At 44.2% G+C, this 22,760-nt stretch overlaps 2 protein-coding genes across 3 annotated transcripts; both read right to left on the bottom strand.

Annotated features, from left to right (window-relative positions):
- Nucleotides 1-101: 101 nt before the first annotated feature.
- Nucleotides 102-14,407, bottom strand: KAT14 (lysine acetyltransferase 14). 2 transcript variants are annotated; one of them, XM_035103495.2, is made up of 10 exons: nt 14,152-14,407; nt 12,773-12,891; nt 11,570-11,691; nt 10,855-11,036; nt 9,596-10,012; nt 7,099-7,658; nt 4,917-5,053; nt 3,726-3,901; nt 2,368-2,558; nt 102-326 (listed from the first exon to the last, which is right to left on the bottom strand). In XM_035103495.2, the coding sequence occupies exons 1-10, from the start codon at nt 14,405-14,407 to the stop codon at nt 153-155; spliced, it is 2,334 nt and encodes a 777-aa protein (XP_034959386.1). In that variant the 3' UTR covers nt 102-152. The 2 variants fall into 2 exon arrangements, with proteins under 2 accessions (XP_034959386.1, XP_034959388.1); XM_035103497.2 differs by lacking the exon at nt 9,596-10,012.
- Nucleotides 14,408-14,526: 119 nt separating this feature from the next.
- LOC118079357 (protein PET117 homolog, mitochondrial) lies at nt 14,527-16,573 on the bottom strand. The gene is made up of 2 exons (XM_035103498.2): nt 16,408-16,573; nt 14,527-14,673 (listed from the first exon to the last, which is right to left on the bottom strand). Exons 1-2 carry the CDS (start codon nt 16,564-16,566, stop codon nt 14,527-14,529), a joined length of 306 nt encoding a protein of 101 aa, XP_034959389.2. The 5' UTR covers nt 16,567-16,573.
- Between the last annotated feature and the right edge of the window lie 6,187 nt (nt 16,574-22,760).

Here is a 22,760-nt window from a genome sequence, read left to right as displayed (position 1 = left end):
AGACTCTATTGTAGTAATATATATATATTATATACACACTAATCTCAGTAAAGACCACAGACAAATAACTTAATAGCAATAAAGGCAACAAAGCACCTCAATAAGAGCGCTAAACCGTATTTTATTGTAGTGACCAGATTTCCCTTGCAGTATCATCGCCGCAACCTCAGAAAGAATGCATGTTTGCATTCCTTACTGTCCAAAGCGTAGTATTTGTCATAGAAATCTAAAATGTACTCCTCAGTTTTAAATCCAAACTTTTGGTACAGCAGCATTGCAGAATTACTTGCAGATACATGAAGGGTTACATCTTTGCCCATACAAGTCTGTGAAAAGAAAAAAAAGAGTAGTGTTACATGTGAGGAAGGAAATGAGGAGATAACTAATTATGGGAGCACTGTGCAGTCAAAGCAAGACAACTTTGAAGGAGGAAGAGATACTAAAAGCAGACAGAAGTATCATGCATTAATATACATACATCGATAACAGATGATAAAGCACAGGTTACATCTAATACAGATTTCTCTTGGGGAACTGAATTCAGGATACTAAATTTTAAGAATTGCTAGCTTCCAAGTTTGACTGTCCTTCAATCCTACTTGATAAGGACCTCAGTCATTCAGTACAGTGGAACCTCGGTTTATGAACACCTCGGTTTATGAATTTTCGGTTTATGAACGCCGCGGACCCATCTGGAACGGATTAATTCACTTTCCATTACTTTTAATGGGAAAGTTCGCTTCAGTTTATGAATGCTTCAGTTTATGAACAGACTTCCGGAACCAATTACACCCATGTTTCAGTTTATGAACGCTTCAGTTTAAGTACTTCGCGGACCCATCTGGAACGGATTAATCCACTTTCCATTACTTTCAATGGAAAAGTTCGCTTCAGTTTATGAACGGTTACTCCGCGGACCGTCTGGAACGGATTAATCCACTTTCCATTACTTTCAATGGGAAAGTTCGCTTCAGTTTATGAACGCTTCAGTTTATGAACAGACTTCCGGAACCAATTGTGTTCATAAACCGAGGTACCACTGTACTTTCAACTGGTAAACTACAAGGAGTAGCAACCTTCAAAAGATGCAAAGTTACAGCAACACTTACATAGCCTTAATTTCACTGAATAAATTAAGAAATGTACCAGAAAGAAGAGCTGGAAGAGTGGTGGAAAGTGGAAGTATCTCATTACTTGCAAACGGGGTAAAAACAATTAGCCCCAGCAGATAATAAATTTTGAACCAACAGGTCAATGAACCAACAGGTTTTGTGATGAGGAGCTTGTTAAGTCATTCAATCTGGATATGAAAGCTACAGAACTCAAGACAACACATAAAAAAGCAGATAGTTTGCTCCATGCTGGCGAAAACTGGGAATTTAGGATTGTGCTGCTATTGGACCGACTAGGCATCTACCTGAATCCCAAATGCAAGCCACAAATTTTACAAGGGTGTTCTCCTGTCCTTAATGAATCTGCACCAGTGGCGTAGCATGGGTTGCCTGGACTAAGGCGCAAAAGGAGTGGCAACCATGGGGAAGGGGGCTAGCATGTCATCCTGGGTCCTCCCCCTTTTTAGTGCAACTTCTGAGATCTGAGATCTCCTGGGAGGTGCTGGACGTGGACTCCAAGCTCACAACTGGAGCCCCCTGGCACCGCAGCTCACCCTGCACCAGCCGCTTCAGCTGCTCGTAGCACACCCACAGAAAGCTCCACCAGTCCAGCCAAGGAGCCAGCATGCTGCCAGCGGAGGCTCACATGGTTGCCTCTTCATTCACACCAGGCACTCCAATGGCCCCTGCCGTGCCTACGGTTGCCTGCTCCTGTACAAGGGCTGGACTGGGTGCTCTGCGGTGGCCCCAGGGCAGAAGGGAGATGAGGGGACCACCCAGCACAGCAGCGACCTGGCATGCACACTGTTGGCACCAGCATGTTGTGCATGACACCTGCAAGCTAATGATACGAACCCGAGGCACCAAAGGGGGCAGGGAGCAAGAGGGGGTTCTGCCCTGGCACAGGAAGGTCTGGCCGGCTACCCACTCCCCACTCACAGCCCACCCAACCACCCAGGAAAAGTTCACACCCGTTGCCAGGCTAGGCAAGGGAGCCATCTCCCCCCTCCCAGTATTGCAGCTCCTTCAGGACCACTGCAGCCCATTAAGAATTTTGCACCCGGGGCAATTGCCTCTGCAGCCCCCCCCCCCATGCTACGCTACACCACTGATGTGCACAACATAGATGTGACAACTGAACGACAAGTAGGTCATCAAAGGGATATAAATCTTGAGTAAACCTGCCTTGTTTGCACTTGTATTTAAAGTAAAAGGTACAGATCATACTTTTCAAGAGAATAAATAATAAAACTACCTGAATAAGATGATAGATCATGAAGGTTGCAATTCCTGATCTTCTCCATTCAGGGTGAACAAACAGAAAAGAGATGTATGCTTCATTGTATTTAACATCTGGTACCATAAAACCAAACGCAACAATGACCTTTTTGTAAAGGACAACAACACTGAAGTCTGGATACTGCAAGCATTCTGAGAGGTCGATTCCTGTTGGAGAGAAAAGCACACCACAAATGATCAGATTGTTGATGGAAAAGGAACATTATATAAAATATCTATTTAAGGCTTTTTTTAAAAAAGAAAAAGCTTTGCTCATGTGGAGCCCACCTATTTTCATAATTTGACATTAGCATGGAGACTAGTTCATAACGTCCTAAAGGACTCAAAATCTAAATACGGGACTGGTAATAAATAATTTTACAATGAAATGTTAAGGACATTTCCATGTTAAAGGAATAATATCATGTTAGATATTATTATTATGTGAATAAAATGACCCAGTAGTTCTATCTTGTATGCATACTTACTTGGGAGGTATGTCCCACTGAATTCAATGGGTCTTTGACCAGAAGTAAGTGTGTGCAGGATTACACCCCAAGATCACAGTAAATGTCTGCAGGTTATTCAACTTTTCCACATATACTTTTGAAAGCTATATTTATTCAGTCATGAGAGAGAATTAAAAACGGTTTTATAAGGTTATGGGATTCCATTGGGAACCAATCAGAAAAAATAGGTGCCTGTTCTGTTAGGAACAGGTCACTTCAGCCAATAGAAAATGCACTGATACATGCACGCAGACTTTTTATTGATATTACTATTATATTTCTTTTTATTCCATAAGAGTGACTGTAAGCAACATACAGTGCAAAATAAACATTAAAACTAAGTATGAGAACAATAATAAAAACCCACAATGTTCATTCATAATATATATAGCCAACTCAACCCACTCCACTAAAAAGATGTCACAAACCTACCTAAATAGCCTCCAAATTAAGGGCCAAAATTCTGTGAGAATAAAAGTATTTTTGCCCAGCCCCTCAACACCAATAAATGATGGCACCGGGCTAAGTACACATTAGGCACAAATTCAATAATTAACATCCCCAAACCCTTTCTTTTCCTTTCCTCTTCAAGAAAATCAGCTTCATAGCTTTTATTACCCACTCCATTTCTTTTTCAACTCTCCCACCCATCCTTCTTCTGTCTTCTCAGGATTCAAAACTAATGTATGCCTTGTAGGGGGCAGCTGAAATTCTCTTTGGGAAGGGAAAAGAGAGAAGCAGTGGCAGCATTAGAGCTGTAGTACATCTACCAGAATGGAATGCCTAGTCGCCCTATTATTTCCCTTGACCACCTAGTAAATCCTACCTGGCCAAAAGAACTCATGGCACATTGAGTTAATAGTGGGAATGTGATTAGGGCGCACATAGCAATAATCAATTGGTGCCTCTGGCTCAGCAGTCCAGCTGGGATCATTCTTGTGTGAATGGGCTCGGATCTCGTTCAGCAACCTTAGTTTTGGAGGCTTGGTTTCATAATCACGCCTGGAGGGGACACAACAGAATATTTGTCATTTTCATAGTATAACAGCAGTCAGAGTCAGTCGGGCCTGAAATTAAGACACAAGAATGGTGCAGAGAGATCAGGAGAGATTTGCTGTTGCCAGAGTCTAGTTGTCAAAGTGAGTCACAAGTTGGAGAACAGTTCAAGGGTGCAGCATTCTCCAGATGTCTCTCAAGTCTTATTGTGATACCATGCTGGAAAACATGTGTCTCAACTTGGAGAGGGCACCTTTCCTTTTCTGTCCATGCACTAAATATTTCAATCTGGGACCATATCCATCCACCAAGCTACCAAAAAGGTAACCATATCATCTCTTTCACAGCAATTCAGCGACCCCATTGATGAAAATATCTTGCTATCTGTTCAGTCCTTAAGGTGCTCCATATTAATTCATTAAGCTGTAAGTTGCCATTTATTTTACTGTGTTATTAAACCTTCCTTTTTGTGGAGAGTATTCCACTACCTAGACAAAATTGTGCATGCTGTGCTCCTGTACATTTGATAAGTGTATTTGTTTCTGTCCCAACTCCAGCATACTCACAAGAAAAATACGGTAGTCTGGGCTGCATAGAGAAAAGATCCTCCTAGCACGAGAGTTTTGCATCTTATGAAGTACCACCAAAACAGGAAAGATGAGCAAGTAATACTTCCTGTTTCCATGCTTTTGGTATAAAACACAAAGGGGGCAGTTGAGTATCTGCCCTGCAAGGCCACCTACACTGAGAACCCATACATCTCCCCATGACTATGGACTGACTTTGTGGCAAAATCACTTCTGACAATTTCATTCTACATCTGTAATATGGGGATAACAGTGATCTATTTCACAGAGTAGACTTAACAGACTGTCTTTACAAACTTTAAAACATATATTTCAGCCTGAAGCCAAGGCGCTAAGAGTTGAGTGTTCAACAATTTCCCAGAAAGAGAACAAATCTGTAGGGGAAAAGGAGAAAGCCATCTGCTCGTAAGTTAAAACAGCTCTGGAATCTGTACCTGATGTAGGGTTTCAAAACACGGGAAGTGTAGGGACTGATAATGCTGTGGTCAGTCAAAGCATCTTCTGAGCCTACAAGTCGGAACAGAAATTTTGTTGGCATTTGTCGAAACCCCTTCACAGCAGACAGCTTAGTCTGTAAAGCAAGGACAAAAAACAAGGAAATCAGCCTAGAATGAACATAAACAAGAGTGCTATCGCTGATAGAATACAAATAACACCTGCAACTGATCCTTGCACCTTGGTAAAAAAAAAATGCCGATGGCAAGTTTACTACAGTGTACCACTGGCTATTTTATAAATGGTAATTTGCACCAACCACAAGGTGGCTGTTACTACCAGTTTTGAAAAAGGAGAACGGACAATATTCAGCTAGAAAGCTGCCCTAGCGCAATGGGATTTCCTCCCTTTCCTCCCCACATGCCATCCCCAAATGTGTACCAGAGGGTTGGGGAGAAACCCAGAACAGGTTTAGGGGTCACAAAGAGGGAGGAGAGGGGAAGAATGTTCCATTGTGATAAATCTTTGCACCACACATTGAATACAACCTAAGTTACCCTATCTGCAAGATGTTGAGATTACCTAGTCCCTCTTAGATATTCAAACAGCATTAGTCTACTGGTCTTAAAAATGAAGTTACTGTGACACTGTAATCTCTTTAATGGATAGAGGTTACCCAGGAATTGTTTGCTTCCCCCCCCCCACCCCCACCTTTGCTTCAAGGGCAAAGTTATGCAAATGACTTTGTGACTCGTCTCAGGGCACAGGGAGGGATTCACTTTACAAGCCTGTAAGCAGAATCTCTGAGCAAGGACTTTGGCTTGTGTGCAACAGGGCTTTCCCTACCTCTTCTCCCCACCCCCTTGAAATTGGCTCTACGGAGATCAGGAGAACCCTCAGTGAAGCATGCAGGGGGAGGAGAGGTGGGATATTTTTGTGGCAAGCCGAAATGTTTGTGGAGATGGAACCTTTGTTAGCACAATGTTGAATTCCACCCATAATATGCTCGATAAAAACATAACTTGGTTTGCAGTTAACCATTAACTTCTGTAGCAGTAAATTATAAATGAGTGTGTGCATTAACACCCAAGAATATACAGAGAAAATGTCATTCCCAGGATTTGGATAATGTTAACTATTGAACCGAGTCGTCACAGAATGCTCCAGATTCTGCAGTAGAAACCTGGGGCGTTTCTGGATGGTCTCCATCTAGTCAAGAGTGTAGCTACAGATCCCTCACTAGAGGGCTCCTTAGAGCTTCCATAAATTCCTACGGTCCTTTAAAGCTGAAGAAGAAGAAATACGTACCTAGGCTTTAGAGCTGGGTGATATATTGGTAAATTGTCTGAAACCTTCAGACAATTGTCAGAAACATTCAGATTGCAATACCAGCTTCAGACATTTTGAGCTGGCAATACCAGCTCAAAATGCCTACAGACGGCAAAGGCGCAGGCAGGCAGGCAGGCAGGCAGATGGAGCCTGAAAAGGTTCCGGGTGAACACCTACTCAAGCTCTACTTGCCTGCCTGCACCTTTGAGAAAGCCCCTCCCCCACCCCATCCCTCCGTCTCACCTGAGCCAGAGCGGTATGAGGGCTTGCTCAGTTGAGCAGCGGAAGGCTTCCCATCCTCCAGCTAATCAGTTTAAGGAACTCCCGATGCCTCTCCGGCTCACACAAGCTGGAGCGGTATAGGGGCTTGGGCTGGGCAATATAGCAGACATTGTGGTATATCAGCATATTGTGGAATTTAACCGCTGGTACATCACAATGATGAGAGCCAGATACTGCCCCGCCCTACTAGGCTTTGTGGTGGAAGGCTCTTTTGTTCCCCTGAAAACACTTCCTTGGTCCTTCTGGACATAAAGGCATCACCCAAGTATGCCTAGATGGATATAAAGGAAATGAAAATTGTCACACCTAACTTCCAGAAAAACAGCAAAGCACTCACTCTCTGGAAAGGAGAAGGGATTGAGCAGCCAGTGACGAGGAATAACATTGCCCCATTCCATTAAGAGATTTTTTACAATGGATGTGATCATGGGCAGTGATTCATAGATAATGACCTAAGAAAGGGTGCCTAGATGTGTGGTGTATAGACTAGCAGGTTGTGTTCCCTTTGCCCACTATCCCCATCCAGAGTATGGGAGCTATTGAAAAAACAGTTTAATTGGAAACATTAACCTGGTATCGATCCAAGATTCTGAAATCCTGGCTGGTAGTTCTGTACATTGCATAATTTGCTGGGGGACAGGGAGCAGTTCCTTCCTTGGGTCCATAAATCCGATCAACCAGGAGAAGAGCTGCATTCACAATACTGTCCAAGTCGAAGAGGGGCAGCCCTCTCTCGCGCTTGGCCTGCCGGATTATCAACTTGCGCCGCAGTCTCTGAGCTTCGGGGGTCATGGCTGCAGCATTTGGGCAGCCCTCCAAGTTCCTCAAGAGAAGCTTTTCTTCATAGATGCTAACAGGTGCATACTTGGGCATGCCGAACTTAGCATTCTTATGTTCCAACTGCATCCTCCTTTTGTCTCGACCCTGCTCCTGAAGGGATGTGCGAGTATGATCAGAGTTTTCAGTGTCACGTTCAAGTCTCTCTGCTTTTTCTTCCTCGCTCTCCATCTCCTGCTTAATCTGCTCTGGTGTCTTCACCTTCTTTCGGATCATTCCCACTGGCCCACTCGGGGGTGGGATATACTCTATTCCCGGATCTATAACACTATCACCTTCCATTTCTTCATCATCTGTAAACAAAACAAAATATTCCATAAATTTTGTGACAGTGTAACGAATACGACTTATCTGTTGTATTCAGTTGTATCTGAATACAACTTATCTAAAGAAGTGTGCATGCACACGAAAGCTTATACCCAGAACAAACTTAGTTGGTCTCTAAGGTGCTACTGGACAATTTTTTAATTTATTTGGACTGCGTCAGACCAACCTTCCTGAATCTAGAATACAACTGTGTTATCTTTCTAGAAGACTGTGGCTTTAATATGAAAGGGTACACAGCCATTCCCCATTAATATTCAGTTGAGACTACCCTTTCCAAAGTTGTATTCTCCACAATTGCTAGTTCAAAGATGTTTTGATTTATGAAAATCAGGCCACTTTAGTAGATCCAGTGTGGCTCTGAATAGGGTGCTTAATTAGGGAAGGAAGATGGACCACAAAAGTCTGACAGCAGAAAAGACAGACCTTTCTGTAGCACAAATATGTCTAAAAGTATGCTGATAGAATAGCCAGGAACAATAACTCAATGGATGTATATAAAGACTGTGGCAAGTTTGCCAGAATGAAATGCTAGACTCACTAAAAGGTAAAGTTAAAGGACTGCTGGACAGTTAAGTCCGGTTAAAGGCGACTATGGGGTTGCGGCGCTCATCTCGCTTTCAGGTCGAGGGAACCGGTGTTTGTCCACAGACAGCTTTCCGGGTCATGTGGCCAGCAGGACTAAACCGCTTGTGGTGCAACGGAACACCGTGACAGAAGCCAGAGCGCACGGAAACACCATTTACCTTCCCGCCACAGCAGTACCTATTTATCTACTTGCACTGGTGTGCTTTCAAACTGCTAGGTTGGCAGGAGATAGGACAGAGCAACGGGAGCTCACCTTCCGATCGGCAAGCCCAAGAGGCTCAGTGGTTTAGACCACAGCGCCACCCACATCCCTATTAGACTTACTATGAGGTTCCATTACAGCAAAATATATATCAGGAGGCTTGGTTTGGTCAAAATTGAGTATACACTTCCAGAACTGACGCTAAATCCAGTGCTTCTGGTAAATGAGCCACCATAGCCACTAGTGCAGTGATGGCCAAACTTGGCCCTCCAGCTGTTTTGGGACTACAACTCCCATGATCCCTAGTTAACAGGACCAGGGGTCAGGGATGTGTTCCGGGCTTTTTAGACTTGTCTACCCATGTAGAATCTGAAACCCAAGGGGGGCATTGGTTGTCAGATGTGAAATATTTTCAGCATTATTTTCAGCTCTCCTGAAAGTAGCTGTTTGAAGGAAAGGCAACATAAATTTTAATAAGCAATAATAAACCATCAGGAAAGTTAAAACATAACTGTATTGACAGGGAGGGGGAGAGGGTAGAATCTCCAGAACTAGCAGCCTAGAAGGTCAACCAAAACCAAAACAGCAGCAAACAAAAAAGGCATTTTTCTATGTTCTAGTGTTACTGCTAATTTTGTTTGTTTGTTTTGGTACAGTTGAGACAATAGGTTTATTTATTTATTTTTCGCATGAAAGTACTATAATAATGCCCTTTATACAAGTACACATAGTATTAAGGAAACAGCAGTTGCAGCATTTTCTTCTTTTTTGCCCATGAATATGCTTCCAGAAGAGTACATCAGAGAAAGTTAACGTTCCAGCAAGTATCTAGCAACACAGATGGCATATATGTGATTGTCAGAAGCACTGGTTGGGGACACAATTTTCTATGTGAATTAATACTAGACAAGGAATAATATTATGATAAGTGCTTCAATATTTTTCACATTAGAAAACATTTTCCTTGGTACATTAGTGAATATAATTATTGAGAATAAGTATCACAGTTCCTGGTAGATGTTAAATATCACCAACAATAGAACTATGGTCAAGAAATGGTTGTGGGAATGAGATCCAATAGAGGTTAACAGACAAGGAAATGTTAGTAGCTTTTACCATGAAACAGGGCCTGGGGTGGCATTATATCTGGAATAAGGTCTGCTTCTGAGAGCAGGCTCGGTGTAGCTGAGTGAGAAGCTGGTGTTCCGGGAGCAGAGAAATCTGGAGAAGGAGATGGAGATGGGCTTGTCAAAGGGGTTCGATCAGAGGAGCTCAGGGAAGAAAAGTCAACCACTTCCCCCTTCTCAAGTATAATGTCAGGACGCCGGCTTCGACTGATGAATTTGACTGGCGTGGAGGATGTGCTTCTGTCCAGGAAGGCAGCTGCCTCCTTCTGAGCTCTCCTGATGTCCTTGGCTTCCTGAGTGCGAGATCTCTTCTCCTTCAGCTCCATGGCAGATTCTACTGGATTGCGGCTCACTCTCTTTCTAAGTCCCTCCACTGTAATGATAGGGTCTAATGATGGTTTTGAACCTGCCAGAGAACAAGTAGTGTGTTTGTTCCAACATGCAGAGAGAATACCAGTTTTAGAACTTTAGGGAAGCTTTTGATATTTGATGAATTATTGTATTTTAATATTTTGCTGGAAGCTGCCCAGAGTAGCTGAGGAAACCCAGCCAGATGGGCGGGGTATAAATTATTATTATTATTATTATTACTCCAAAGCAAATACAGCATCTATTTCTACAGAAGGTATCCAACATAAACAACTTTTTAAAGACAATAAAAATACACCTTTCCTGATACAGGAAAACAGGACAAGCAGGTGCTAACATTCTTTAATTCCAGACTGCATATAACAGAATGTGGGAATGGAATACATATTTGTCACATACACTGAACCACTGAACGTTTTCCACCAAATTTTTAAGAGGAAGAAGAGAGGCAAGAAGTAGTGAAAAGGAGAACTCCAAAGTGGTAAAAGAAGCTGGGGAAGAAGCTGGGGAATAGAGAGGCTGAATGGGTGGTGAGCTTGGGAGTGGAAGGGAATGAAAACAAGAGTGGCTGAGAGGGAGAAGCAGCAACCAAGAAACATAATGGGATGTACAAGGGGCAAGAGCTATACCTATACAATACCTACCCACCCACACTTTGCAGAAAGTTCACGGGTCTTTAAAAACTGAGGATGTCTGCATGGTGGCATACCCTTCACAAATTTCTACATTTGAAATTTACTGTTTTCATTTTGATTGAAATCCATGTCAATAGTACAGAAGAGTGCAAACCCACTCTCTCTCCTCACGTACCCCCACCCTGCCAAAACCACCAGTTTTAAGACTACTGTATCCTTAAATGTGCAGTTTACAAATTATTACCTTTTGTTTTTAGGGCAGATGCAGAAAGCTTCTCTCCTTCCGGCTTCATTGTAGGGGGCCTATTGTGGACAAGTTTCCACCATCCTGGTTCCCCAAACTCTTGAGCCCCTGAACGAAAATATAAAGGGCTCCCCACAGAAAGACAACCAGCAACAGTGCTCCACCAAGTAGAAGTCTTCTTTCTAAATCAAAGAAAGAGAAAAATGTCTCTGAAAGAGAGCTTTGTTTACTACATTGATAGTAGATTGCTCTTCAGATCTTTAGTGAAATTAATGGGATGAGCACAGTAGCAAGGACTGGAAGCAGGAATCAATTTCTGCAATCAACTATAGCTGAAATGTATATGCATTATTTCAAATTTTATTCTGGATTCTCAACATCTTAGGACAAATTACAAATGAGGGCTAGTAGATGTTAAGGGACACTCAACATGGTGCAATCTTGTACTATTTTGAAAGACCAGAATAAACCTTGAAAAAAAATGGCCGTATATTTTGGCCTTCGCTGCTTGCAGAAACCAACTGGAGAGAGACAAGCTAGGGAAAGTCATACTATGCAGAACTATACAGAAGTGAACTAGCTATTGACCTTCCCCCACTATGGATACCTTCTCTCTTTTACTCTCAACGAGGAGAAAAAATGTTTTCCTACATTTTAATTATATGTGGACGTTTTGTTCTTTACCTTCAGTTTTAAGACAACATAATGGCATTACCGGTTTCCTAGTAGAAAATTCCAGTGTTTTTCAATGAAAGCACAAATGTCTTCCTTCCACCTGAAGTAGCCTTGGCGGCCAGTTCCTTCCAGGGATAGATTGTACATTGCCAGCATAACAACCTGAAACACAAATAGGAACCTCTCATTAACAAGGAATATTTTTTCTGGGATAAAATGATTCTCTTCTCCTAGCAGGTTATATAAAATAATCCACTCTTAGACAATATAGGGGGAATTAATCTGCCTGGATTAAAATTATCCTAAATGCAACTATTTCAGTTAACGAATGTTCAGATATGTTTTAGCCTAAAAGAGGAACACAACAAATGTGTCCTTTATTACCCTAACTGGAACAATAAAAATACAAATGGAAATACAAGGAGCTAAGATCAGACAAGAGCAATTTAAAACTAACTGGTATGTGGATGAATTCATCTGGGAAACTCCTAAATTTGTTTTACAGAATTCAATGCAATCTCCAGATACAAATTGATTTTCACAAGGCCTGAATGGATGGGCTTCAACTTGGATAGAACTACAAAGGGAAAAACAACAGGGTACAGTATCTGATTCCATGGAGGGACTTTCTAATTAAATACTTAGAAATTTGATATTACTATAGTCCTAACTACTATGGGAACTCATGGAAGAGTTTAAGGAAGATTTGTTGCAATGGGCATACCCTAATAAGGGAAAATTTCAGCTTTAAAAAAATCTCTACCATTTGATAGTATTTATATTTTAAAATATCTCTCTGCAAGTACTCACTACGGCAATTACTAATCAGCAAAAACTCAAATTGCATTTCCTATTGAATTGGAAGTAGCAGAAAAAGTTATATCATGATGAATAAAAACAATGATGCATTAAAGAACTTTTGCAATGTTGCTATGTTAAGGCCTTGCTTTATTTTTGGAACAAAGTAACAAATCAATGAAACTTAAAAATACACTCTTGCAATGCAGTTAATTTGATGATAGACTTGGTTAAAACACATATTCAACCAAACAGTATGTTTTAAGGAGGAATTGGAGCATAAACTTTGTTAGGCAATTTGCAGCTTGGAGAAGGATAACTCAGAAATTTATTTATTAAAGGAATTTTGAAATCTTATAACTGATTAGATTAGCCAACACCATCCCCCTGACTCCAATATTTACTGTATATGCCGGCAATAACTAAGGGTCTTCTTGTTACTTACCTGCTGCCAAGTTAGCCTCAGCCGTTCAAACTGTTCCTTCCCATCTTCTGAGCAATCAGAGCAAGTAAATCTGAAAAAATTATCACCTTTGAGGTAGGTGATCTGTTCTCTCACCTGATCTGTAAACAAGTAAACAAAATGTTAGCCCTGAATTCTTTCCCAACAAATGGGGCCTACACACCAACACATTATGAGCAAGGCCCAAAATAGCACAAATGGGGTTCATTCCAACAGCATTCATCCACTCTGCATTTTGCTTTGTTAATCACCTCAATTGGTGGGTACATCAGTCTCTATTTTGGAGATATCACATATATATGTATCAGAAGAAGAAGAGGAGGAGTTTGGATTTGATATCCCGCTTTACGACTACCAGGAGGAGTCTCAAAGCAGCTAACATTCTCCTTCCCCTTCCTACCCCACAACAAGCACTCTGTGAGGTGAGTGGGGCTGAGAGACTTCAAAGAAGTGTGACTAGCCCAAGGTCACCCAGCAGCTGCATGTGGAGGAGCGGAGACTTGAACCCGGTTCCCCAGATTACGAGTCTACCGCTCTTAACCATTACACCACACTGGCTCATAAGTGCAATTCTTTTTGAAATCTTAGGAATTGTGCATCCAGGTTTTTTTTCTCAAACAGAAAAAAAATCTTATCTATAGCTTTTATGTAGTTCTTGTGAACACCATCCAGCCACTCCCCGAAGAGGCTAATCTAGCCCCTTCTAAAGGGATCACTGGAGAGGCTAGCCTTGGCCTTGAAGTTCACATGCCAGTGGACTCTGCTAGGGCCCTGGCTGAAAACTGAAGAGCAAATGCAGTTGCATCTCTGTGTAGGCACAGCCTTTAACTAGTTTTCATAGTCCCTTATGGGTGGTGCTATGGGCAACATCCAGCAGAAGGGGCTGTGCTTAGAGCAGGCATACACCCGCCCTGAAGGAAGCTGCCTTAGAGGCTCTGATGGCTAAGGCTGAGAGCTTGTGGGTCCTGCACAGCATGAAGTCTGCCTTCCTCTCAATGGGGTTCTTTGGGAAATCCTCCCCATGTTTTAAAAGGGGGAATGGGACATCCACCCATTCTTTCTTCTGAAAGGGATATAGCTGATTTACCAGCAAGCAGGAGGCCCAAGAAACTTCTGAGGTCTGCCACTCACTCATGATTGTGGACTACAAATCATGTGGAAAAAGGAATCCCCTTTTGCTAGGTCTGTGCCTTGGGAAGGATGTGCTTTCAACTGGCTTTCATCTGACCTGCTTCCTGAAGGCCCAGCTCAGAAAGGGTCACAATCTTGTAGGTCTTCCTGACCAAGGCCTTGAGGTCAGAAGGACAAAACAAAGGACACATTTTTATTATTTTAAATAATCAAGAATTAGGAAGCCTTACTTGCCGGTATCCATTTCTGACATCTTTCACAGTAATAGGACATCTCTTCTGTCCAGGATGTGTCCCCTTCATCACTATTTATAGAGTCCCCACTCTGATCATGGCTCAAATCCACGGATGCCTGATCTTCAGACTCTACTATGAGAAGAGTTTCTCCTTCCACTTCTCCTTCTTCCAGCCCTTCGGAAGGTGATGTCCTTGTAGCTTCATCATCATGACGGCTCATCATCTCGCTCATGTACACATTAGTATCCATTGTGAATTGACAGTCACTTTTATTATGCAAGAAGCCCAGCCAAACCAAGACTGTTCGAACAAATATGAAGACATTTAAATAACCGAAATGAAAAGGGAGATCCCAACTCTTCCCTGCCCTTACTGTGAGGATTCTTTTCCCATGAGCATTTTGCTTCTTTCCATTTCAAGTTGCTCAGTCAAGGCAATCTGTTGCTCCAAAAGGCGAAGATTTTCTTGCTTACGATTCTGCCTCTCAACGTCTCTCAGCACTCCTTCACGTAGCCTCTGAAAGAGACCTCTCATCATATATTATGCTATATATCTCTTAATAATCTACTGTTCAAAAACTTGAGAAAGTGTAAAGGTACTGCTATAGGAAATTAAGGCCAAATGTGAATCTTACAAAGCAATCATACTGTTGCAAAAGTAACTTCAAAGGTTTTGCTAACAGCAGGAAGTATACATCCTCATTCCAATACAGGACTAAGACATCTGCAAATCATAAAGAAAGGGGTCATTACCTGAAGATCGCTATATCACAAACCAATAATCAGAGGCCTTCTGTGGCCATATGGAACACTGGGGCATAAAATGCTGGGGAAAATTTATGTTACAAAGTGCAGAGGGAGCGTGTAAGAAGGAATGGTTGAATTGGAGGAAAGGGCAGCAACAGCAGATGCAATTTCTCCTCCTATGCAAAGTGTCAAATACCTCTGTTCTTTTTTGCTTCCTTTTCTCTCCAGCTCCTATACACCTTTTTGAAAATATTAAACAGCTTCATAGCAAGTGTATGTGTGTGTGTGTATAAAAAACATCTGGCTATATAGGAGAATTTCCTACTTCTACCCCTCCAGGCTTTTGGACAGAAATCCAGGGAATATTCTCATGACTACTTGGCAGTCCAGACAGCCCCCCCCCCCAATTTGTGTGGGGGTTACATTTGGAGCAGGGCTTTTTGTCAAGTGGGTGCCACTGCCATGCTAAGAGAAGGAGGGAGGTGTTCATGGTGAGTTCCAGCACCTTTTTCTCTAGGGAAAATAGCATGGGTTCCGAGGCACCACACACACTGGTGAAATTGTGTACAATTGAAAACCCACTGGAAAAGACCACAGACACCCTGTCCCACTCTTTGAGCAATGTTCCAGTGACATCTTTACAACATTTCGGGGTCCCTTCTGGGTTCATTGTGGTGTGAGTGTATATACTGAACCTGTGCAGCGTTTTTTTCTGGGGAGACGCAGGGGTAAGCATACCCCTAAACATTTTAAAAAATTAAATCTTCTCTAGCACGGTGAATCTGTTGCTACCCCCGACGGCGGCCTCATTTCCTGAGTCTCATAAAGAAGTGAGCATTTAATGTGTGAAGCAATGTAGAATGTGGATGTGTGGTGTTTTGCTGATAGAAGTTTGGCCTCATTGAGGGGCAGCATTTCAATATGAGTAGGAAAATTAATGTGAGCTGTCAGCTGTTTAATATGAAGTAATAATGCATGTTCTTTGTACTTTTTGCCATTTACTGTATTTATTTCCCAAGATTTGAACTATACAATGGTGATTTTCTTGAGTCAAAATGAGAGTAACCCTAAACATTTTGGGGGGGGAGCACTGAACCTGTGTAAATTTGGGGGGAGGGGCGTGTCCGCTGCCCGTGCCCCTCCCACAGCCATCGTACCCGTTGGTTTACACCAGGCATCCCCAAACATCGGCCCTCCGGATGTTTTGGACTACAATTCCCATCTTCCCCAACCATTGGTCCTGTTAGCTAGGGATCATGGGAGTTGTAGGCCAAAAATCTGGAGGGCCGAAGTTTGAGGATGCCTGGTTTACACGCACACAGTTCAGTCCCTTCTCGGCAAAAGGGTCACATGCATTCACACTAATAATGCAGCCGCTGGCATGGGGCCGCCCCGGAAAGTCAATGGCTATTTCTGCCGCCGAAATCGCCCCCCTCCCACGAGGGGGGGGATAGGAATAGGCCACGTTTATATAGAGTGCGGGTGGGGGGAGGGAGAGGCCTACCTCCCTGACGCGGCTCTGCTGGAGGTGGACGGCCGCGACGATGACGCCCGAGACCGCGACAGAGGCCGCCAGAACCGCCTTGGACGCCGCCGACATGCCCGGCAGAGTCGGCGGCGGACTCGGCCTTCCCTCAGCGCCCGCTAGGACCCCGAGGAGCATGCGCGGCCTCCTGCGCATGCCCAGCGGCTCGGCGCCTTCCGAACGCTCTTTCGGCCGCGGCTTAAAGAGGCAAAGGCCCTTGACGCTCTCCTGACCGCGGTGATTTCCGGTTCCATTCGGAGCTCGCCGTTCCACGCCGCGAGAGGGGCAAAGAGCGTGCAGCGCGTCTCTTACGACAGTTTTGGTTAGGGTTCAGAACCCCGGGTCAGCTGTAGCGGTTTTTACCTGCAGCCCTGAGGCTTGCCTCACCTGGGATGGTCGGAGGGAGAAACACGGGCTTTTCAGTTCGGTGTAGGATTTTTATTGACGTTTTTCATAATTCAGTAATGTATAGAAGACTAAGCAAAAAACTCAAAACAAAACAACTACCCAGAATATGCAAATAGAATAAAAAGAATGTGGAATCCTCTGCCTCTTACCACCCACAGGAGGTAACAAGAAGAAAGACAGAGAAGGAGAAAAGGGGGGGGCAGTTTTCCTTTTTCCTCCCCTCCATGTTTCGCGGAGTGGCGGTGGTGTCTATGTGTAGGTGCAAAAACGGAGTCCTGTTCGTGGGCGTAGCCAAACGGGGACAGGGAGGGGCAGCTACCCCCCCCCCATCAATAAAATACATAGCAAACAGGTTCTCCCCTACAACAAAAGGCCTGCCCCCCCCCAACCCCAACCAAAAATCCTGGCTACGATCGTGGTCCTTTTTATATGGAAAATAAAATCTCTGCACCAAATGAAGGAAACGGTGAAGCTGCCATACGAAGTCCTTCCTATGATTTGGAAGGAAAGGTCACGAATCCCTTTTAAATCCATTAATTGCAATGCTTCAGCAGCCAGCCATTTCTTAGGAAATGAGGGGAGTGTTGATTCCTTTATGAGAGTCTTGTTATGGCAAAGGGAGCTGGCTCTGAGGGGATGTGTGTTTCTTTATCTTATTGCTGAAGGGGGGGGCAATTATTTCAAAAGCAAGAGTTAATTCTGAAGACTGGAGAAGCTTGCATTGTGATGTGGGGGGCGCTGGCTGAAGAAGGGAGGAGTGGCATTTATTTTATTATTTAAAACAGTCCAGTGTGCCGTTTAAAAGAAACCAAGGTAGGCTTCGAGCAGCCTACAGACTTATCATGGAGTAAGGGTACTTCTGAGTAGACATGTGTAGGCCTATGCCAGGCTTCCTCAACCTCGGCCCTCCAGATGTTTTGATACTACAATTCCCATCATCCCTGACCACTGGTCCTGCTAGCTAGGGATCATGGGAGTTGTAGGCAAAAAACATCTGGAGGGCCGAGTTTGAGGAAGTCAAATAGCACCAGTAGCATGTAAGAAGGAGTTGTCTTGGCAGACTTGTGGGTGCTTCAAGGTTTGCAGAAGTGCCAGAACCCAAAAGCAAACCCCCTAAAGTGGGGAATCTAAAGCTGAATGAGAACTGCCCCTGTAGTCACAGAGAAAAGCAGGAAATGGGGGTCATGGTAAGAGGATGTAAGATGGTGTGGCTGGCTGGCTAGCTGGAATGCTGAACAGAAGCACCCCATACTGCAACATTTTGTTGCAGAGCCCACTTCTGATTGAATATTTTCAGTTCTGAAAAAATAAATATGCACATTGTAAACTGTCATGTTAGGGAGAAGGGTTCTAATTTAGTTTTCTACACGCCTAGGACTTTTGGGGATGGGTTAATAATGTAATCACGTGAACACCCCCTGCAGTCTGGAATTGTGTGGTTCAATCTCAGGTTCACTGTGTAAGAGATAATTAGGCCTAAGTCTCAGTACATTCACTAGAACTTACTTCCCAATAAGTATGTTCAGAACTGTGTTCTAAGGCAGGCATCCCCAAACTCGGCCCTCCAGATGTTTTGGAACTACAATTCCCATAATCCCTGACCACTGGTCCTGTTAGCTAGGGATGATGGGAGTTATAGTCCCAAAACATCTGGAAGGCCGAGTTTGGGGATACCTGGCCTATGCACTTAACTGCGGGATAAACCCACCCCTGCCCATGGGGGCAGCAGCCGTTATTACTGCAGCCTTAATGAACACAAGGCCAACCACAAACCCAAGTGGATTAAATCTCCCCCCGTTAGGAATTGTGCTTTGTGCTGGGAATTGGACAGTTAATCATTTCAGCCCTAGATAACAGAAGCTTTGTCAGCCTGTAGGATTCCCTTTTAAACAGGTCACCAGTGGTAGAAGAGCACTTGATGACTAGCAATCCTAACCATGATTCAGAGGTAAAGTCCATTGAAGTTAATAGGGAAAGGATTACTCCCAGATTAAATGGGTTTAGAAATACAGGATAAACTGCAATCCGAACCCTACTTCCTGGGAGTTGTAAGGTCTATTGAAGTTCTGTGTGGCACCTTTAAGACTAACCAATTCAGGCTCCAGTCCTAACTGGGAGTAATCCCTATGGCATTTAGTGGGGCTTATTTCAGAGTAATGCATGGCTATAGTGACAGTTACTCACATTAGAAATTTTGACAGCAGGGAGTCAGGGACCCCCTTCTAAACCAAGGTCAGACACTTTTCATTTTAGTTAGGTACTTTGTATTATTTGCAACTGCAATGATTTAGTGTCCACACACACCTTTGCAAGGGAGGAGAAGGATGTTGTGGGGAGGGGAGCAAAACAACTTGGCCCCATGCATGTGACTTCATTGGCCTTTCCTACAAGTAACTTCTGGGATAGCTCAGTCGAGCATATAATCATAGAATTGTAGAGATGGAAGGGACCACAAGGGTCATCTAATCTGACCCCCTGCAATGCAGGAAGCTTTTGCCCAATGTGGGACTTGAACCCACAACCCTGAGATTAAGAGTCTCATGCTCTACCACCTGAGCTCTCCATGAGACTCTTAATCTCAGGGTCATGGGTTTGAGCCCCACGTTGGACAAAGAAATCCCACATTGCAGGGGGTTGGACTAGATGACCCTTTGGCCCCTTCCATCTCTACAATTCTATGATTCCTCCCTGGCCACTGGTCACCCCAGCTGGTCCAGGGGGTAGTGCACTGTGGTCTAAAAGGCATCTTATTAGGTCCATGGGGCAAATTGGAGGTGCTGTTGGTGTATTGTCCACCCTGAGCAGCCTCCCTGTCTGAGCTTACAGAAGGCATATCAGGCATGTTGTTGGACGCAGGGCTGGCCCAATAATGAGGCGAGGGGCAGCAGGGACCACAGGGCAGAAGCCTCCAGGCAACTGGGAGGGGCAGTAGATCCACCTCCTGCACTTGTGGGCTGCCACTGCCTCTTCCTTTGCAATATGCCCCCCCCACCATGCACCCACCTGCTGCCACCTGCTGTGTGCCTGCTGCTAGGTGGGGGCACAGCAGTGGGTGTGTGGCAGTGGGTGCACAGTAGAAGAGGAGGCAGGGGTGGACTGGGGTAATCTTTGTAATATGACGCCCTGTGTGAGGTCAAAATTCAGTGCCCCAAAATGGATCTTCTCAAGTATGGATCTTCTTAATTTTGTCTCTCATTAGCTCAGAGCCCTGTGCTGGGGAACTTCTCGCACTACCTTTAATCTGGCTCCGAAGGGGGACAGAATATTCTCTTCTGTCTCTAGTGCCAAAACATCCTGGGTCGCAACTGGACAATTTCTGGAATCTGGTGGGGATTTTCCAGTGTCAGCAATCCCATTGAGCTCCTTATCGGTACCTCACTGTGGACCCGGGAGATAGAATCATAGAATCATAGAGTTGGAAGAGACCACAAGGGCCATCCAGTCCAACCCCCTGCCGAGCAGGAAACACCATCAAAGCATTCTTGACATATGCCTGTCAAGCCTCTGCTTAAAGACCTCCAAAGAAGGAGACTCCACCACACTCCTTGGTAGCAAAATCCACTGCCGAACAGCTCTTACTGTCAGGAAGTTCTTCCTAATGTTTAGGTGGAATCTTCTTTCTTGTAGTTTGAATCCATTGCTCCGTGTCCGCTTCTCTGGAGCAGCAGAAAACAACCTTTCTCCCTCCTCTATATGACATCCTTTTATATATTTGAACATGGCTATCATATCACCCCTTAACCTTCTCTTCTCCAGGCTAAACATACCCAACTCCCTAAGCTGTTCCTCTTAAGGCATCGTTTCCAGGCCTTTGACCATTTTGGTTGCCCTCCAGGAGGGCTATTGACTCAATCTCTTGGGAGTGTCCACTCGGACACTCATTGTGCTCCTTAGCTTTCCTCAGAATTATGTGGATTGAAGCAGGCCAGGCGATGTCCATCTGGCTAGCATGGAAGTAGCAGAGTGCAGTTGACTGAACAGCAAAGCTGCTTGACTGATGGGGTGCTGGAACTGTCAAAGACCTGCTGTGACAAGATTGCTAGACATTTTGAGGGCAGAAGGGGTCGCCTTCACGCTGATCTTGATGCTGCTGTAAATACATTCTCTGATGAGAGTGTTGCCTTACTCAATTCTCCAGTTGCTGAGGCTTTTCGGTTAGCATAAACTGTATATTGCCCCCTATATAGATAGTTGTCTGGGGTAGGAACTTAATTACGTTATTTAGGTTGTATTTCTGATGTACTGACTAAACTTCAGCTTCTGGGCGAGAGTGGGATATGTTATTTCATTTGTGCATGATGCTGTACAGTAAAAAAAATATTAAAAAGAAAAATAAATCAAATGATGTTCTTCCTGCCTTCTAACTCCACCAGAAGACTCTAAACACAAAACTTGGATGAACAGGGCTTTGTCAGTAAAGCTGTCTGAATGCCACAGCTGGAAATAAGAGCAGATGTGTTTAGGATTAAGGACAAGGCATGTCTAGAAGCATATTTCACATTTTGGGTTCTTAACTGTGACATGGGTATAACTTCAAATTACTGTACAAAGAAAAATGTAGGCCTCAGGACAACAGAGCTTTGAAATGTCTTCCTGTTGGTCAGGGGCCAGACGCCTAGGGATGGTAGGTGACGGAAGGCCCATCAAGATGGGCCCCTCAGCACCACAACGGGCAGGGCCGTCTTAAGCACCTCTGGTGCCCTGCCGCTGTGGTGCGACGGATCCCTCCGGTGCCCCCCCGCCCCGTTTCCCAGCACGGCGGGCGGGCAGGCGCAGCGCAGCTGCCGAGGGCACTGCTGCGCGACGGGCAGGCGGGCTCAGCACACAGCGCTACTGCCGAGGGCGCTGTTGCACAGAAGAGTGGCAGGCGGGCGCAGCTGCGATGCGCCCCCATGGCGGGCCGGCGCCCTGCGCCACCCAGCCTGGACATAGGGCCAGCCCTGACAACGGGGCCTGATCCCATACTGCAGGGGTGGCCAACTCCCAAGAGACTGCGATCTACTTGCAGAGTTAAAAACTGGCAGTGATCTACCCCCTTTTTGGTTAAAGTTGTTGAGCTTTTTTTAGGAAGGAAAACCCTGTTTTGGGGGGTTCCAGGTAAAAGTTGTAGAGCTTTTTTGGGGGGGGGAACAAAACTTATAGAGCTTCTTTGGGGGAGCCAGTGATCTACCAGTGATCTACCACAGACATCCAGTGATCTACCAGTAGATCACGATCTACCTGTTGGACACGCCTGCCATACTGTATTGGTTGTTGGGTGAGGGGCAAGCCACCCCTTGGGACATGGAAGTCACTAAAGGCATCGTGGCCTTTTAAGCATGAGCCTGTACATTGTGGGGACTTGGAAGCAGCAGCCTTATATTCTTATATTCACACGTCTTATATTCTTATTTTGTTTATGGATCTATACATCCCATTTATTGTATTATAAGTTTTATATATTTGGTACTAACTTTTTTGGATTTTTGTTTTATTGCCTTTCTCTGTCTTTTTCAATAATAAGATCCAACTCTTTGTATGTAATTTTTTTTATTTATGGGTATCACAGCCATTAGATTTTGTGTACATAGAGAGATTATAAAGTTCATTTAAGTTTCTTACCCTTGATTTATTTATCTTATGTTGTTGCCTTATTAATCTGGGGTCATTTTTCCTTCTTTCGGTTCTAGTGAGAAGCGGCCTATACTCTACAGTTATTTGCTTTGAAACTCTACATAAAACACACATCAGAGTCCTTGATGTACATAGCAGGCAGCTCCATCCATTATTATTTTTTGTAGGCTCTCGTGTTTCATCTAGACATTCTCACACTTACATGCTGGAGAAGCACCCTTTGCCCTACCCCTTGCAGTGCTTGGAGGCATCTCCATCACCAAACTCAGAGGAGAGAGAGAGAAAGAGGCCTCTGAATATGACTGCATGCA

The sequence above is a fragment of the Zootoca vivipara genome, chromosome 8, assembly GCF_963506605.1.
Source record: "Zootoca vivipara chromosome 8, rZooViv1.1, whole genome shotgun sequence".
In the NCBI taxonomy this organism is placed as follows: Eukaryota; Metazoa; Chordata; class Lepidosauria; order Squamata; family Lacertidae; genus Zootoca; species Zootoca vivipara.
The sequence above is the reverse complement of the archived record's forward strand: the minus strand, read 5'-3'. Positions and strand labels throughout refer to the sequence as shown.